Below are 19,557 nucleotides of genomic sequence, written 5' to 3'. Positions count from 1 at the left end.
CTATTCTCAAAAACAGTTATTTTCGACATTAAAAAAAAAAAACAGATACAAAGAACAAAAAACTGTACCTCCTAAGAGCAATAAAGTCTTGGGGCAAGAGGAGGCTTTCAAATACAGTGGTGAGTTAATGATCGAAATTAAATGAGTGCCGAACGCAGCTCTGGAGCCTCGATCTCCATCCCACATGTCATTATCCACATCTCACCTTTCCTCCTCCTACGTGGGGGCGGTGGACTATCCAATGAAAGGGTGGTGCTACGTGGGCCTGCCGTGCGCGTGCGCAGCATCGGCTCGGGGGGATCATTCCCATCCATGCGCTCGAAAGCAACTTGTTCAGTCTGGTCACTGCCAGCGTCAGCGCTACATCCGCTGCCGTCGCGCCGCCATTTTGAAGACGGGAAGAGTACGGGCCTGGGACCGCTGGAGGCGGCTGTGGCGGCGGCGACCGGTACGGACTGTTTCCGCCCGTGTCAGCCCCTCCAGATTTGCCCATCTTTTGGCCACAGCGCTCGGTGTTGCCCCTATACTCACAGGGCCCCTGTCGCTGTCCGCGGTTGCCCTGTCACTCTTGTCGTTAAGATCATTTTCGCTTCCTCAATCTTCATCTTTACTGGACGCTTTGCTTACAGCTTGTTTAGAACCCTGATCGGTGTTAAAATACCTACTTGGAGCCTCAGGACTCCATCCTGGTGGACGGTCCCTCTTTCCTCACCCGGACCTAGTCGGAGTTGTCTTCTGCAGACACACCGGGTGGGCCGAGAGCTGCAAGGCCTCCTGTGGGCAGCGACTTGTGCCCTGTGGGGGGCAGGGGGCGAATTCCGCTCTCCTGGGGTCCGGGGACAGCTTGGACTTTGGTCCTGTCGCGGAAGAAGGGACACCCAGTAGGCGATGGTGGACATTACCCGAGTGATCTGTTGTTAGAGCTTAATCAGTCACCGGCCTGTTTTGTTTTGTCCTTTCCCAGGAATAACTTTACAAAAGGGAAGATAATTTTCGTCTGCCCTTTCCACCAGAAATGGCCAATGTGAGTAAATTAGTCTCTTAAGAAGCAGTACAGTAGTAAATTATTTTGGGCACTCGTTAAGAAATGGAGGGACGGGTTTAATTATAATGGCATTGATGGCATAATGTTTCTTGTACTTGGTGAATCAAAAATGTCAAGGGAAGCAAGGGGTGTGAAATTAGGTCAATATGCCTTGAAGGTAGTTTGAACACAAACATATTTCCCAATACTTTTATTTATTTATGCAATTCCTTTTGAGAAATAAATTCAGTGCCAGCATCCTTTCAGTAATTTTAAAAGGCATTATTTTTGTAAATACTTAGAATCTATTTTTAAGCCAGTTTCTGTTTCCTTAGGTAAACTGAAGATTTTGTAGCAGTTTTAGTATAGGAAGTAACCTTACAGTTATTACAAAATGAGAGCAAGAGAGATTATTCTTATAGACCAGAGGTATTTATTCACGGTAACTGTCCAGTGATAACTTAAACGCATCGTGCCATAGGGGTCATAAAACATACATGAAAACTATTATAGTAACAGTAGAAACAATTTTAAAAGTTACACAGAGGTACAATACAGATTCAAAGCTTTGTGGAGAGGGAAAAGTAGGGGTTTGGGTTCACTTAAACAGAGAAGCGTTTGAATTTTGAAAGATGGGTGAGATTATCTAAACCTCACCCAGAACAGGTATATTCAAAGACACCCCCTGGCCCCGCCCCCCTTCAAAAATCAAGAAGTCATTTCTGTCTTCCTCAATGTAAGATGTGTGAAAGAGATGAGTGGGAAATAAGGTTGGATTGAGGATTTGGGATCAAGTAACAAGAGTCTTGGGGCTTCCCAGGTGGCTCAGTGGTACAGAATCCACCTGCCAAGCAGGAAACTCAGGTTCCATCCCTGGGTCAGGAAGATCCCCTGGAGTAAGAAATGGCAACCCACTCAAGTATTCTTGCTTGGGAAATCCCATGGACAGTGGAGCCTGGTGGGCTACAGCCAGTGTGGTCACAAAGAGTCGGATGCGACTTAGCAACTAAACCACTAGCAAAGAGTTTTGAATGATAGACTTGGTAATTTGGACTTTAGTCTTTAAATTTTGGTGATTTAATTAGAGTTGTGTGTTAGGAAAATTAATATAGTAACAGTTAGCCAGGATAATATTCCTGTAGTTGAATATGATACATTAATAATCTAATGATGAGACTCTAGGGCCAGGGGAGGATGCTTAAATTTTCAGGTGGACAGAATGCTCTAGAGACAGGCCTTGCATTTTGGAGACATCTGGAGGAGGTTCAGTTTATCTGGATCTTGAAGAAAAAGTTGGAATTTATCCAGCCTAAGAGAAGGAAAAGGGTATTTTAGTGGAAGAAATCTTATGGCAGTATAAAAGACAGAAATATGGAAATGTGTAGGTATTTTTATGTGACTGAAAAGTGGAGTAAGAGAAGGGAAGATAAATTAGTAAGAAATTCTGTCAGAGAGGTAGACAAGACCAGTCAAAGAACAGACAGGTTGGATTTCAGAATACTCTATGAAAGGGAAGAAGAATGATTCCAAAGTATCAAATGGCTAGACTATTTCAGCCTCCTGGTAACTAGTTTCCATACCACCCCTCTAGTCCCACTCTTTTCTCTCCACTGCCCTTAGTTGTACATTCCTTAAGACATCCTTTATTTTTATCAGTTAACTCTCTTCCTCCCTGCCTACAGGTTAAAATTCTGATGTATTATCTTGTTGTAATAGGCCCTTTCCTATCTGTGTCACAAAGTATAAAGCCTTTTATAGTTGCTCATAAGTTAAATTTCAAGCCTGTTCTTTACTGCATTACTTTATATCCACCTTCAGTGAACCTGCCACTCTTTGAAAATGACCTCCATACCTTTCTTCCTGAAAGGCACTCATTGAAATGAGTACCTAAATTTCTGTTTCTTCACAACCCAGTATATCCTTCATGAAACTTTTCCTATGACCTCAAGGACGTCTTAATTGTTCGAATCTTTTAATAGAATTTCACAGATGATATGGTATTTGTTCTTAAGTGTTTTCCTCTAATCTAAGAATCAGCAGTGTTTTTAAATATAAAGGGCCAGGTAGCAAATATTTTAGGCTTTGTAGGCCAGAGTCTCTGAAATAACTCTGCAATTATGACATGAAAGCAGCCATAGACGATATATAAATGGGTGGGGCAGTGTTACAGTAGAACTGTATTCACCAGAACAGACAGAAGGCTACAGTCTGCTATAGTTTGCCAACCCCTGCATCAAAGTTATTCTGACTCTGCTATTTTGATTAAAGTTTATACATGAAAGATGTTCACACATTCATATGGTAACTGACCTGAGTCTAGGAAATGAACATAGGAGCAGAAAAGGTATCATAAAGATGTATGCTAAACTGGAGGAAAGTGGACATTGCCATGAAATCAAGAGAAAGATAGCATGGGAGATAATCAGCACAATCTGATAGCAGTAAAAGAAGAGTTAGAAAGTAAGTCGATTTTTTTTTTCCTAGGAGAGGTTTTGAAAGTTCTTTATTTTGAGAATAGAAGACTTGCTAGCTGTGCCACTTTTTTAGTGGTGCTGCTGAACGGAGCAACTTTTGAAAGTTCCTGTTCTTTCCGTATGGCACTCTTGATTCTGGCCTTGCTAGGAAAGCCATATATTTTTACCCAAATAACTTAGTACTTGTGTTGTTTTTTTTTTAATAATTGTGTTTATTTTTAAAATTATAAATATGTGTGATGCTCATGTGTTATTGGCAAGTGCTCAATAACAGTAGAATCAATGTTGGTTTTAAAAGATACATTGCAATGTGAGGATTTGCCCAAGATTGTCTGTGTTAGTATAACATTTATATCCAGAATAATTTTGGTTTTTGTGTCATTCTTAGGTACTCTGTAACAGAGCCAGACTGGTTTCCTATCTCCCAGGATTTTGCTCTTTAGTTAAAAGGGTTGTCAATCCCAGAGCCTTTTCAACCGCAGGATCTTCAGGTTCTGATGAGTCTCATGTGGCCACTGCACCTCCAGATATCTGTAAGTAAAACTTATTTTTGTTTTACTTACAATTGTTTCATAAGATTTGTTATGTTTCCTGTAATATTTCTTCTTGAAGTTTTACTGATCTTCTAAAGTTGAGTTTATCCCTTTGAAAGTAAAATCAGAGCTCTGCCTAAATATTTATGCCAGGAAATTACAATACTTAAAAAAAAAAAAAAAAAGAATGAATATTGATTTCTAAAATTTACTTTCTTGAACTTTACGTTTTTTTCTAATCTATATTCAAACACACACAGTCTTCCCTGAAACAAATCTTCTTTTGATCCTATTAAACTATGTTACTACTTCTTGCCACTCTTTGCTGAATTTCCTAAATGTAGCCATCACTTTTTACTAACGAGTGTTTATTAAATCAGTCTGCTTTCTCTTATCCACCTTGCACACCACTATATCACATTAATCATTCTAAAATACTGTAAATCATGAAATTTCCATCATAAACCTCAATTATCTCCCATTGCTTTCAGTAGCCGTTCCTAAACTATCCACAAACTATGAATCATTGTTCAAGATCTAAAAAAAAATTTTTTTTAAGTTCTGTAATTAGTTAACTTTGAGAACTGCTTTATGCCAAAGTCCTATCTTAGAGGTTTATAAAGCACACTAAAATATTAAGGGAGGGCTTTTAGAAACTTTATCTAATGTATTCTAAAGTGATTGCCCATGGAATCCTTTTTTCATTCAATGCATTACTTACAGTGTAATGTCCATTCAGTTGGGCATGCAAAACCTCCCCTAGTTTTCTTACCTCAGTTTTCGAACTCTATCTCTGATTATTCCTCAGTTTTCTTGATCTGAAGGCTAAACATAGATCTATCATAAATGAAAGGTCTGTCACTCAGAATAGTTAAGGGTTTGTATTGTGAATATACAGCTTGGCTTCCCTGTCCATGGGTTCTGCATCCTCAAATTCAACCAATCAGAGATTGAAAATATTTGAGGGGGGTGGGGAATTCCAGAAAGTTCCAAATAGCAAAACTTGAATTTGTCATGTGCCAGCAATTATTTACATATCATTTACTCTGTGTTCGATATTATAGGTAATCTGGAGATGATTTAAAGTATACAGGAGGATGTACATAGGTTACATATATGCACATACAGTTCATTCTTGAACAGCATGGGTTTGAGCTGTGCATATCTGTTTTATACACAGGGCTTTTTCCAATAATAACTAACTACAGTAGTACACAGTTCTCGGTTCCTTGACTCTGAGGATGTAGAAATGACTATACAGAGAACTGACTCTAAATTATACTCAGATTTTTGACTGCAGGGTTTGAACAACTAACTCTTGAGTTGCTCAAAGGTCAGTTGAACTAAACCCTTTTTATATAAGGACGTGAGCATATGCAGATTTTGGTATCCATGAGGATCCAGGAAGCATTGCCCTGTGAATACCTAGGGAAAACTATATAAATAATTTTTGTAAAATAAATAAATAAATAATTTTTGTAGATCAATGGGGAAAACATAACCCAGTAGAAAACCAAACAATTTCAAAAATGAGTTTGAACAGGCTGTTTCTGTAAGAGAAAACCTAAATGACCAATAAACATTTGAAAATATGCTCATATCCAGTATTAATATTGAGTATTTATTTGAAGACACAGATCTGAATAATCTATAAAACCCAGGTGGTTCAGAACAGCTGGTAAGTTTTAGTTTGTGAACTGACTCCAGTCGGTCATTGGTGGCTGTCTAGAGCCTCATCCCTCAGTGTGATCTGCAGACCAGCATAGCATGGCATGGTATAGCATCAGAATCATCCGGGACTGGTTAGAAGCAAGTTTTGAGCCCCATTCCGTATCTGGTAAATCAGAATCTGCATTTTGAGAAGTTCTCAGATGATTCTTAAATACTTAATAATTTGAGATGTGCTGGGCTAGAGTGTTTGGGTTGAGAATTATGTGACAGTGTCTGGGCTTCAGCAGGGAAAAGTTCCATAATTGATAGGTAATATCTGTCATAGGTATGGAAGAGAGATATGGGTGTCACATAAGGGCAGCCGTAATGACATGACCATTTTTAGTCACTTAGTTCTGGCAGAAAATTTATAACTACTTTTATTGCCAACTAAAGTCTGCAGCCATCCTTTGCTTTCTCTAAACAAAATTCCTACTCTGAGTATTTCTTCATTTGATTTTCTAAGTTACTTTTTTCTGGATCTTTTTAAATTTTTCACATTAGGATTTTTTTTAATTTTATAGGAATAAAGTAATGTGTATTCTTCTGTATGTATTTAATCCATATTCACGCATGTGACTGGTAAACAGGGCATTATGTCACATTGGTTACAAAGTTTTTCCCAGTCCATTAATGTTCTGTGCCACCAGGTAACAGCACTTGAATGCCTCTCCCGAAGGGTTCCCTGGTGGCTCAGATGGTAGAGAATCTGCCTGCATTGTGGAGACCCAGGTTCGATCCCTGGGTCAGGAAGATACCCTGGAGAAGGAACTGGCAACCCACTCGAGTATTCTTGCCTCGAGAATGCCGTGAACAGCGAAGCCTGGCGGGCTACAGTCCGTGGGGTCACAAAGAATCAAACATGACTAAGCGATTAACATAAACACACACCCCAGGGTGTGTAACCACTCCTAAGTCTGGTATCTTTACTTTCAAGTATTTTTTGTTTAAAGCATTGTTATAAGCATGTAAAATAAATGTCACATATACTGTTCTTGGACTTAGCTTTTTCTTTTAGTGTCATTTATCCTGTGAACTTCTTTCATCATATGTAAAGATTTACTAATGACTATTAAGAATTACATAGTATGGAAGTTCCCTGATGGTCTAATGGTTAGGATTCCAGGCTTTCACTGCCATGGCCTGGGTTCAGTTCCTTTTTGGGGAACGAAGATCCTACAAGCCACACATTGAAGCCAGAAAAAAAAGAATTACATAGTATGGATTAACAGTACTTTATTGAATCCGTTCCCTAATAAGGGGATTACCTATGACTTGGCAGCTGGTTGCTTCAACTAGTGTTTTGGAAATAACATGAAACCAACTAACATATTCAACCAGTAAAGCAAACTTCAAAGATCTCTTGTTTAGGTTAAAAAAAAAAAAAAAAAAACTTATTGGAAGAACAGCATCTTTCACATTCTTTCAGTCTACCAGTGCATTTAAGTTGTAAGGAGAAAATGGTTCATTTTGTTGTTCCTCTTCAGGCTCTCGAACAGTTTGGCCTGATGAAACCATGGGACCATTTGGACCTCAGGATCAGAGATTCCAGCTTCCTGGGAACATAGGTTTTGACTGTCACCTCAATGGGACCGCATCACAGAAGAAAAGCCAGGTTCATAAAACTTTACCTGATGTTCTAGCAGAACCTTTATCGAGCGAAAGACATGAGTTTGTTATGGCACAATATGTGAATGAATTTCAGGTATGTTGTTAATATCATTTATTCTGTTTTCTAATTATTAAAGCTTTATTTCTGATAACTACGAGAGTATTACTTTCATTGAAAAAGTAAAAAAATCTGTTAAAGTCCAATATATACAGGAAAAGCAATATATAGTTTTTAAAACCTTGGTGTTGTCCTATACATAGTGTTTGCTATATAATTTTTCACATTGCAGTCTCTTAGGGAATTCTTCAAAATATCTTTTTTAATAAATATTTATTGTAAATATAAATAACTTAATTTCTGTAACTGGAAATTTAGATTTTCTTTTTTTTCATTTTTACAAACAGTAATTATAATTTATATATGGACCAAATTCCAACTAGTTTTATATTCCTCTAGCCATTTAGAAACTTAAAAAAATTTTGAGATCTCTAAAATTCTTCAGAAATACTAAACTAAAAAGTTTAGTTTAAATTTTTAAATAGGATTTAGTTTAAATTTTAGTTTAATTTTTAGTTTAAGTTTTTAGTTTTATTTTTAGTTTAAGTTTAGTTTAAATTTTTAAATAGGTTTTGTAAAAACAATTCCTGAGAGGTTTTTAATGAGTTTTTTAGAACTGGTATTGCATATGAATTCTTTAAATGCGTTTTAAAACTATTATTGCATCATTGCTCATTCAAATGGGAAGTTACATGCATTTCAGAGTTTGTCAAACCCCTGATCCTTATCATTTTTCATATTTCTATGTAGTTTCAGGTTAAGATTTTGATCAAAATGATATTATTAAAAGTAATAACTGCTCACAATTATGGGTTATATCAGTAACCTAACACTGGGACACAGTTGACCTCCCCTTTTTATCTCAGATAATTCCTTCTCAGTCTTCTTGGCTCTTCCTCTGTCTACCAGTTATATGATATTTCCCAAATGTCTGTTCTTCATTTTCTGCTTTGACTTGCTCCCTGGTCACTTCAGTCCTCAGCTTTCTCCATAGGCTGTCTTCATATTTCCTAACTTAGCGTTTCTGTTTCTGACATTTCTGGTTCTGTATCACTTGCCAAATATCTTTATCTGGATGTCTCAGAAGTACCAAAGTTAGGACTAGTACACATCTAGAACTGAATGAGTCCTTTTTTCTCTCAAAACTTGTCTTTATTCCCATGTTGTCAGTAGTATAAGTGACTTAGTCATCCTCGTACTGTCCCAAAAATAAAGATTACAATGACAGCCTTGACTCCTCTTTTCATCATTCCCCCATAAATAGTGACAATTACATTGCTTTCATCTCTGAAAGTAGCCTTTAAATTTGTGTCACTTTAGTTCTCACTAATACTATTAGAGTTCAGCACCTTCTTATCTTACCTCAGTTTTTAGAGGCATTATAGTAGGATGGACTGTGGAGATAGGATAAATTTGTATACAGAGATTAACTCTTATTTATTGATACTTAATTTTGTGAGAAATTTAATTAAATTTGAGAAAGTTACTTCACCTTTCTGAGACTGTTTCTTTATATGTAAAATAAGGATAATTTATTAATATTATTTAATAATTTTAAAATAAAAGTCAAAATTTTGTAATGTGGCATAAATTGGTTTCCATAGTTTTGATCCTTTTCTTACCTTACCTCCCATGATTTCCTACTCCTGCATTCTAATCACAGCATACTTTTCATTTGTTGAAAATTACACTGTTCTCTTTGACCATTGCATGCCTTTGCACTATTATTTCTTGCTAGACTGTTTTTTTTTCCTTTGGGATTCTTAACCTGTATTCTGTCCATTCTTTTATATGTCAGACACATACATTAATTAACATATAACTCAAATGTGATTTCAACCTTTTCCTGATTTCTCCCAACAAAGCAAGTTTCTTCCCCATTTATACCTCCAGAAGACTTCCTTCACAACTCTGTAGCACTTTTCATATTGGATTGCATTTATTTGTTCATGCTATTCTTCTTCTACTAACCCCTATATACCAAGAGTGAAGACTGGATTTTTACCACTGTAGTGTCTGCTCCTGTTATAATGGCCGATGTATAATAGGCACCCATTAAATTTCAGTTGAATAAGAGCCTCTAGGCTTTTTTTGTTGGACAGATTATATATTTAATCACGTTGCTTTGTAAGTTAATGTTCTTATACCCATTTTACAGAACAAAAGAAAGGATAGTTAGATATAACAAAATATCAGAAGAGGTAACATTATAAGATACAATCATGGCATTTTTAAGTTTTTTAACCAACTTCTATGATGTCTAGAATATCAGTAGGTATATGTTCCTTTTTTTTTAATTCAACGTTTTTTAAAAATTCTCAAATTACTTTCATCATAGAGAAAAGTTTGAGTATGTAAGAATATACTGATTATTACCTAATCACCAGCTAGATTAAGATTATTGAAAAAGCTTTCTAAGACAAACAGGATTATAATGTGCAGGATATTTTATTTGAACTCCAGATTTTGTTTATCTATATTTCTTATTCCCCTAAAGGGTAATGATACACCTGTTGAACAAGAAATTAACAGTGCAGAAACTTACTTTGAAAGTGCCAAAGTAGAGTGTGCAATCCAAACATGTCCAGAGTTGCTGCGAAGAGGTATGTTGTGCTTTATTCATTTTTACACTAATGTGTATCAGATTCTGTCACTAATTTAAGTATATTGAAAAATATACTCCTTAGGAATTATAATGTTTTGTAACTGAATATTTTAATATGTCTTGCTGGAAATGATGATTGCCTTGCCAAGAAAAAGACTAGCCAGTGTCCCCTGACATCTGATCTCATGCTGCCATTAGATAGGATTAGTAGAATTTTTAGTAACTTTTTCCCTAAAGTCATCCTACTCGCAAGTGATTACTGAGAAAAATCTTAATAATAAACTTTTTTTTAATTCCAAGGCTAACAATATGTAACCCAACTTACTCTTTGGAATTGTCGGTAGTATATTTTTGGTTCATCCAAAAGGAGCAGAACTAAACCAAAGCTAAATTTATTTCATCCTTTTAACAATAATGTGCATTTATAAACCTAGCTTGATGCCGTAGCGATTTGACTTAATCGTCATTTTTCTAAAGTGTTTTACGCGCTGTTTCTTTTTTCAAAAAAAAACAAATAATTTTTTCCTGGAATTTTATTCTTATTTATAGATTTTGAATCACTGTTTCCAGAAGTAGCCACCAACAAACTAATGATTCTGACTGTAACACAGAAAACTAAGAATGATATGACTGTTTGGAGTGAGGAGGTAGAAAATGAAAGAGAAGTGCTCTTAGAAAAGGTAATTCTTTCAACTGCTGACTGTTTAGTTTTATAATCTTATTTAAACACCAGTGAATACTGTTTTAAAATGATAGCTCTCTTTTCTTACCATTATTAGTTCTCTCCTAATGTATGTCAGTATTAAAATGTACACGTTTTCTGAAAATAAAAATGCCAGGTCTTTTGTTTTTGTTTTTTTTAGTATCTTTAAAAAATTTATATTCTGTCCAGTACTTCGTCAGTTTTTTTTTTTTTTTAATTTATGTCTATCTTAGGAAGTTTGGAAATACAGTAAACAACAAAAATGTAAAATTAACTCTTCATACCCATCCCTGTCTCCTCTCTTATCCTATTCTCTCCCTCCATGTCTCTTTCTGTCTCTTACGCATGTCAAGTAAAAAGTGAAAATTACCTAATCCTTCTTCATAGTGTAAACAATAACAGTGTACAGTACAATAATAATATAATAATTGTACATACCCACATTTTTCCCATTCTTTGCTAAAAAATCTGTTTTGACACCTTTCCTTCACATTACACATAGATTATATTTCGTTCTTTGTAAAATCTGTATAATATTAGATTACATGGGCAAACCATAAATTTTTTAAATTATTAAAAAATGTTTTAGTCTTTTGTGAGTTGAAAATCAAGCCTTTGCTTTTATAGGCAGTGAAAATATTTGTACATTTATTTTTATGCTCATACTTACATATTTCTAAATAGGGAATTGCTAAATCAAGGGTATATTTAAGTTATAATATATACTGCCAATTTGTCCACCAAAAAGATCATCCTAGTATATAAGTTGTTACTCTTAACCTGGATGTTAGCATTATTTTTCATTTTTATCAACCTGAGAAATCAGTAGTAACTTAAAATCTCATATTTAGAAATTATATGAGTTTGATTCCTTTGTATGTATGACAAGATCAGCTCACCTAACTACAATTGAAAAAATTCTCTTTACTAATTTACATGCAGAATAATATTGGGAGTTTTTTAATGTTTTATTTAGTGTTGGATGTATGGTTCTCACAACTTATAAATATATTGTTTACATACTTAACAAAGTATTTTATGATAATCACTTCACACTTAAATATCCCAAATACAGCTTTGCTAATAAATTCCAGGTAGTAATTAACAGTCAGGAATGAATTATATGCTAGTTAACAAAGAAGTTACAGAGAGGCATAAGACATTATCTCTGATTTTTAGAAGATCTGAATTTGATGAGTTGAAATTTCAATATACAATAACTCAGTAAACATTTTCTGTTTATATATTAAGACCAGGAGTAGTTTATCATCACTATCATTTAGATGCTGGTGAGTTTGCTCTCACATATATATTGCATCGTAAGTCGTACTTTTTGATTCGTCTAAGATTCTGAGCCTCATTTGATACTGACCCCAGTATAGATATAACTCAGTTTTCTATAACCAATTTCCAGGTTTTGAAATGGCACTATACTTTTTCATGTGATTTTTAATTTTATAGTGACTTAAGCTGTTTTATTTTTTATGGAAAAGAAAACATCTCTCTATTTTAGATATGTTTGTGATTATTTTAGGATCACACATGACTTTACTGTCCAAGTAGATATTTTATCTTTTATGGTTTAAATCTATTATAGTTTTTTCCAGCAGATGTCAGTGTTTCCTATTGATGAGCAGAATAAGATAAATATTTAAACTGGTTCTTTTTGTGATCATTTGGCATTCTTAATCTTTGCAAACATTTAAATACATTGTTTTGTTCACCTTGTAGTTTTTGTGTATGTCTTATTAAATTGATACATAATTTTAATGACTTCTAGACCATATTCAGTTTTCCTGCTTTTTAAGAATTGTGAGGATTAATGAAATACAGCAGTAAGTGCAAATATTATGTAGATAACCTAAAGAATACAGTATTTTTCAATTTTTTCATTAGTTTACAAGAAAGTTTAGGCATACCTTGGAGATATTGCTGGTTCAGCTCCATCACAAGAAAGCAAATATAGCAATAAAGTGAGTCACATGGATATTTTGGTTTCCCACTGCATATATAAGTTATGTTTATGTTATACTGTAGTCTATTAAATGTGTAATAGCATTATGTCTTAAAAAATGCATACCATAATTTTAAAATACTTTGTTGCTAAATATTGCTAACCATCATCTTAGCCATCAGTGAGTCATAGCAGTAAAACATCAGTAAAGGTCACTGACTGCAGATCATCATAAATATAATAATAGATGAAAAAGTTTGGAATACGGAGAGAATTACAAAGATGAGACACAGTGACATGAAGTGAGCAAATGTTACTGGGAAAATGTCACCAATAGACTTGCTGGACACAGGCCTTCAACTTGTAAAACAACATGTTATCTGCGAAGCACAGTGAAGTCAGAAAGTGAGATATGCCTGTATTTAGAGAGCATAGGTTAGTTTAGGTTGTATATCTATAGAACGGATCAATAAACTTTTTCTAAGGAGCCAGATGGTAACTTTTTAGGTTTTGTGGGTCATAGGTTCTCAACTACTCAGTTTTACCCTTGTATTGTTAAAGAAACCATAGACTGTATATAAATGAATAGGCATGGCTACATTTCAGCAAAATTGTATTTATACCAACAGGCAGCCACTCAGTTTGATGGCCCTCTGACTATCGCTTCCTCATCCCTTATTTAGAGAATGGCCCATGTGCCTAACTTTAGCTTGGACTTTCAGCCAGCTGAATGCCAGAGATACTCAGTGAGGTCTCATCACTCAGGGTGGGCCTGAAATTCATGTTACCCAGCGCTGCATGACCCCTGATAACACTACTCAGCTGCAGCCTTGCATCTGGCACTCTGCTAGACCTCAAGGAATCTCACTCTGTGTCTGCACAGCTTAGCATGAGGCTCCTGAACCAGGAAAGACTGCTCTGCAGACTGCTCTGGAACCCTGTTGTGCCTCACCCTCTTCTCCAGCACCCTACCCCACAGAGTCCAGATGCTTCAGCAGACCAGACAGTGTCACTTTGCTCGGGCTCCACTTCTTTGTCCTGCAACAGGAAAGTGTCCTCAGACAGAAGGCTGGAGCATATATGGGGATCACTTTGTTTCCCTTCTCTCGAAGAGTACAGTTTTGTGTCTGCCTGTTCATTGTCTGAAAACAGTTGCATCATGTATGTCAGTCGTTTTTATAGTTTTCAGCAGGTGACAAGTTTGATAACTATTACTCTATTATGACTGGAAGTGGAGTTGTGCCCTTGTTTTTAAGCACTTATGGTCTGTCCTTTTTTTTTAACATTCTAATCTGGTTCTAATATTTGTTGTCTTTTTCACTGCTTAGAGTTCTGGTAAAGCTAGTCTTTGCATCATAGGAGTTAGACATCACAGGATTTTGAATAGGTAATGCATGTACATGGTATGTAATATTTATACACTACATAGAAAAATAGAGACGTGTATAGGGAAAAGTAAGTATGCTGTCCAGCCCTGTACCCAGTCTATCCATTTATCTTATTTACATGTGCTTTGTCAGAAATATTTCATGACTATGTGACTGGATAGGTGTATCTTTGAAGGACATACAAACAAGTACCTGTTTTTAAACAACTTCCATTCAAATTAATGAATGATTCAGATCTCTTCACTATGAATATTTTGTTTTCCCTTTCTTACCTTATTTTGAAATTTCCATAATGATATAAAATAATTTATAGTTTATATAAATTATATAAAGTATAATTTATATAGTTTAACTGTATAAACTATAGTTATAATCCAACTATAGTCTATAATCCTTGACAAATTTTAGAGTTAATAGCACAAAAGTGATTAGAAATAGTTTCTAAAACAAATAATTTAGAAGAAAAAACGTACAATTTAGACCTTAAAAAAATGAAAGTGTTATATCAACCATTAATCGTTTAGACTAGTGAAAGTAGTCTTAAGACTATAAGTCCTAATTTATCATTAGTTTTAATTTTTTATTAATCTTGTGTTCTCTATCTGAGGCAAAACATATTTATTTTAGAAATTTATTGAAAAATAAAACAGTCTGTAGTGATGCTATCTTGAGCATAGTATTTGTGTCTTTTTCTTTGCAGTTCATCAGCGGTGCTAAGGAAATTTGCTATGCCCTTCGAGCTGAAGGCTATTGGGCTGACTTTATTGACCCATCATCTGGTTTGGCAGTGAGTAATTAAATACATTTTGAAAGCCATTTGAAATTTGAAGTAGGAATTACTTTTTTATAATTATAGCCTGGGTAAAAAATAAATCATTTAGGACTTCTTGAAAACCTCACAGTTTTATGCACAGAAGTACCAATAATCAATTGAATTCACAACTTTGAGGGATCTCTGTCACTCCTGGTTAAAGTTTTCCATCACTTTAAATTTTTTTTTTAATAATTTCAAGTTTTACTTTTTCCATCCTTACTAATAGACATTATTTGAATTACATTGAATTAGTGTGCTTACTGTTAGTTAAAAATTAGCATTCAGTAGTTTCATTAAGGAAGAAAAAATTATTTTTAGAATTAAGAAAATTTGGATGGTAAAGAAAAGTAACTTTTTGGAAATTAACATTTATAAAGCTATACTTTAAAAAAATAATGAGCCACTATTGTCACATTTTAAATTCTGTGTATGTCTTTCAGTTACAAATAGTAATAAATTTTATTTTAATCTTAAGATAGAAATATATACTGTTTCTTCTCGAAGTTAAGATTTAGTGAGTACTAGAAATGAAAAACACCCTGGGCTATAGTTTTCTTACTTTAAAAATTACAAAGGTGAACCATAGATGATTGCCTAAGACTTATTTCATCTCTAAAAGTCATGTGAAGTTATACATTTGGTTCTAGATAACATGCAGTCTGCTAGATCATTCATTTCACATTTCCAGAATACACAAGTACTGAGGGGGAGAGGTTTTTAGGGCAATTAGGTGTTGCATGTGACCCTTTTATTTATTATTTGACCTTTTAAATATTTGCAGTATTTATACAGATCTGTGTTCATGTTTACATAAAAATTGTTAATACTCCATTATCTTTCTTGTTAATAAAAATATGACTTCATTTTTTATTTCTTCCAGTTTTTTGGACCATATACAAACAACACTCTTTTTGAAACAGATGAACGCTATCGACATTTAGGATTCTCTGTTGATGATCTTGGCTGCTGTAAAGTGATTCGTCACAGTCTCTGGGGTACCCATGTGGTTGTAGGAAGTATCTTTACTAATGCTACACCAGACAGCCATATTATGAAGAAATTAAGTGGAAACTAGCAGTAGTGTCAATTAATTTGATCTTCTGCTTGTCTGTAACATTTGGGATGATCCACAAGCATTGTCAAAGGCTTCCGTTTTTAAAATTTACTCCCTTGTAGGTATTTATTTCAACATTATGGATTTACAATATTGGCAAGTGGTTTATAATTTTTAAATTTCAAATACTCATATTATCATTAAATACATGTTGAGCACATCCACATTGTACAGAATGTGATAATTAACATGTAACCAGGGTATGATCTCATATTGTTATTTCTCCCCTTAATTGGAAAAACCTCACTTTTAATTATACCTCTCCAAAAATAAATCATACATTTGGCTATGATCATATGTGTGTTTTTTTATTGCAGTCTTTTTAAAATACAGTTCTTAAAGTTTTTTTCTTTTTTTAAATAAATGCAGTTGGGAATTCTGGATTCAGTATAGATTTAACTTGTTAAAATTTCTTTTTTCTTTATTACTTGTCAAGTGTCCTGATACCAGTCTGAGTATTACTTTGAAATGTTATGTGCAGAGAAAGAAGAATAAGGATAATACTACATCTTTACATATAAAAGAATTTGAATCTCAACTTTATATAATAGTCAAAAGTAATTCTTAACTCCTTGGTTGAGACAGATAAGTGTTTTATTCTCAGACAAAACTATAACTCATCTGCTAAGTCTATTTCTCTAATTTTAACAACAGATAGAAACTGCAGTAGTTTACAGAAATGCCTCATGGGGGACAGAACTTGTTTTTACAATATTTTAAACTCAGAATTATCTTTGATTTGTCTTTTGTCAATAGAAATAGAGATAAATCTCAGGAGAACAAGTAGCTTCTACCAAATGAATTATTTGAAATGGATTTTTCTGTATTTTTTTTAATTAAATGCCTGTGTTTTAAATGAACATATGGAGATGACCAACTTTATAACTTCATTTAAAATTCTTTGCTTAATTAACATATAGCCTGGTAATGAGTATTACTTACGATTCACAGAGTAAGACCTACAATGTTCTCATTCGTTACAAAGATAAAGTAGTGACTCCCCTAGTGTTTGGGGAAAAAAAAAAAACTTTGAAGTATAAATGCTCAGTAAATTTTCATCTGTGTAAGGAGGACTTAGATCAATACAGAACATTATTGGCACCTCAGAGGGTCATCCTCTTTCCCTTTCAGGTACTTCCTCCCCTTACCCCTCCTACAAGCAACCACTATCCTGATTTCCTACAGTATAAGTTGGTTTTCTGTTCTGATGCTTAATATATATATGAAATATATACCATGTTCACTCTGGCTTCCTTCACTCAGCAATGCGAGATTCCTCCTTACTATGCGTAATTATAGATTGTCCATTTGCATAGCATTTGTCTTCTCAGTGAACTGGGACAGTTTTGCCCCCAGGGGAAATTTGGCAATGTTGAGATAGTTCTTGCTTGTTACAGCTTGCAGTGGGTGAGTGCTGTAGGCATCCAATAGGTACAGGCCATAGATGTTACTAAATACCCTACAATGCAAAGGACATCTCCCACAAAAAGAATTATTTGATCCACTGCCTTTCATCACTCATTTCTGGTGTGCATATTGCTTATTCAGGCATTTCTGACCTTGCACCATTCTTTGAGCCATGTTCCTTGAAATTTCACCCTCTGCTTTAACAGTTTTGAAGTGCCGTCTACTGGTTGAAAAGCATACTTCCTCCCTATCAATGGCTATGGCTGTGTACTGTATTATTTCAGGGGTAGGGTAAAGAGTACTGGGGCTCCTTTTCTCATCTTGATTTCTAACAGGATTTGCAAAAACAAAACTTTTAAGAAGCAGTAACTAATTTTATTTTCCTTGAAATGTTTTAAGCAGATTTAGGTTTGGGATACATAATCCAAGGGATTCTTACTAATCCTAGTAGAAAGTAGTTTTAACTTTTATGTACTACAATAAGAAAATATTGTCGGTATTAGTTTAATCACACTTGTTTGGTTCGGTTCAGTTCATTTCAGTCTCTCAGTCGTGCCTGACTCTTTGTGACCCCATGAATCACAATACACCAGGCCTCCCTGTCCATCCCCAACTCACGGAGTCTACTCAAACTCGTGTCCGTCGAGTCGGTGATGCCGTCCAGCCAGCTCATCCTCTGTCCTCCCCTTCTCCTCCTGCCCCCAATCCCTCCCAGCATCAGGGTCTTTTCCAATGAGTCAACTCTTCGCATGAGGTGGCCAAAGTACTGGAGTTTCAGCTTCAGCATCAGTCCTTCCATTGAACACCCAGGGCTGATCTCCTTTAGGATGGACTGGTTGGATCTCCTTGCAGTCCAAGGGACTCTCAAGAGTCTTCTCCAACACCACAGCTGGCAAAAGCATCAATTTTTTGGCACTCAGCTTTCTTCACAGTCTGATTAGGACCTCATAAAGGAAGAATTGGTAAAATTTATTGTCTTAAACAGAAGTTTGCTACCTTTTAAAAACTGAGCCATTGAAATTGATTTTAGACCTATCACTGAAAGTACGTTTTTGTTGTAAAATTTGCATTTTGACAAGAATTTTTAGAAAATAAATGCTGAAAGGAGTCTTTCAGATCACCTGACCCACCTCCATCCTTTTATAATAGAATGAAAAACAGGAATATGCATCAGATTACATAAGCTAGTGTTAAGACCCAATGGTGGAATTTGGCTGTGACTTACATACATACATATATAAAGAGAGACTCTTCATACTCACTATCAAGAAGTTTATTTGGCAATTAAAAATATCAAAGAGTTGTAGAATTTAACTTCAGGTTAACTAATACTGCTGCCACATTTCATAGATAAACTTCTGAGTTCATTCCCTTGAAGTCTGCATGCTCTGAATTTCTTCGAAAATTTACTGAAGTGTATCTAAAAATTCAATTACAGATCTTACACTTCACACAATAGTTCAGCTGTAACTTCAGGTTTAAAACTCATTTCTTGGGCTTCTGTCACTTGTACCATCAATATAATCCTTACATTTGAACAAAGTTCTGCTTTTAGTTCCAGACTCTATTTCCTCTTCTTAGTACTGGTTCTCTTATTTTTCCAAAGTAGATAAATTCTGTTTTGAAACAACAAAGGTAGAATTTATCTACCTCAACACTGTTGACATTTTGAACCAGATAATCATTTGTCCTGGGAGATGTTCTTGTGCATTATAGATGTTCAGCAGCATCCTTGGCCTCCATCCTCTAGATGCCAGTAGCAACCCCTGGTCATGACAAAAATATCTCTTAAAGTGACCAAGTTTTCCCCAAGGAGCCAAATGTTTATCTGAAAAAAATTTAACCAACGTGTCCTTTATTTTATGTGACAGTATCCTATCCGCAGTTGAGAACCACTGATTGAGTATACCTTCTAACTCAGCAGTCCTCAGCTTCAACTGTACATTTGAATCAGGTGGGAGTGCCTTTAAACACACTGATGATTTGACTCCCACACTCACAGATTGTTCTGTTAGTGTGGAGAGTCTTGGGCATCATCATTTTTTAAAAGTTTTCCAGATGATTCAGATGTACAGTCAAGATTCAAACCATAAGTCTGTTTTGAAAACAATAGAGATTAAAGAAGCATTTAAAGGAATAACAGCAGGAAATGATCATGGATT

At 35.0% G+C, this 19,557-nt stretch overlaps 1 protein-coding gene across 1 annotated transcript; it reads left to right on the top strand.

Moving 5' to 3' along the window:
* The first annotated feature begins 345 nt into the window (after nt 1-345).
* MMADHC (metabolism of cobalamin associated D) lies at nt 346-16,280 on the top strand. The gene is made up of 8 exons (XM_065931516.1): nt 346-448; nt 965-1,024; nt 3,887-4,031; nt 7,229-7,446; nt 9,908-10,013; nt 10,565-10,695; nt 14,761-14,847; nt 15,755-16,280. The coding sequence occupies exons 2-8, from the start codon at nt 1,016-1,018 to the stop codon at nt 15,947-15,949; spliced, it is 891 nt and encodes a 296-aa protein (XP_065787588.1). The 5' UTR covers nt 346-448; nt 965-1,015; the 3' UTR covers nt 15,950-16,280.
* Nucleotides 16,281-19,557: the final 3,277 nt, after the last annotated feature.

The sequence above is a fragment of the Muntiacus reevesi genome, chromosome 3, assembly GCF_963930625.1.
Source record: "Muntiacus reevesi chromosome 3, mMunRee1.1, whole genome shotgun sequence".
NCBI lineage: Eukaryota > Metazoa > Chordata > Mammalia > Artiodactyla > Cervidae > Muntiacus > Muntiacus reevesi.
Note: the sequence above shows the minus strand (reverse complement) of the source record. Positions and strands in the feature narration are given on the sequence as shown.

Bases quoted from the DNA above. Each gene is read 5' to 3' on its own strand.
- MMADHC (XM_065931516.1), top strand. The intron at 7,447-9,907 runs GTATGTTGTTAA...ATTCCCCTAAAG, and splicing joins AATATGTGAATGAATTTCAG to GGTAATGATACACCTGTTGA. The intron at 10,696-14,760 runs GTAATTCTTTCA...TTTTCTTTGCAG, and splicing joins GAGAAGTGCTCTTAGAAAAG to TTCATCAGCGGTGCTAAGGA.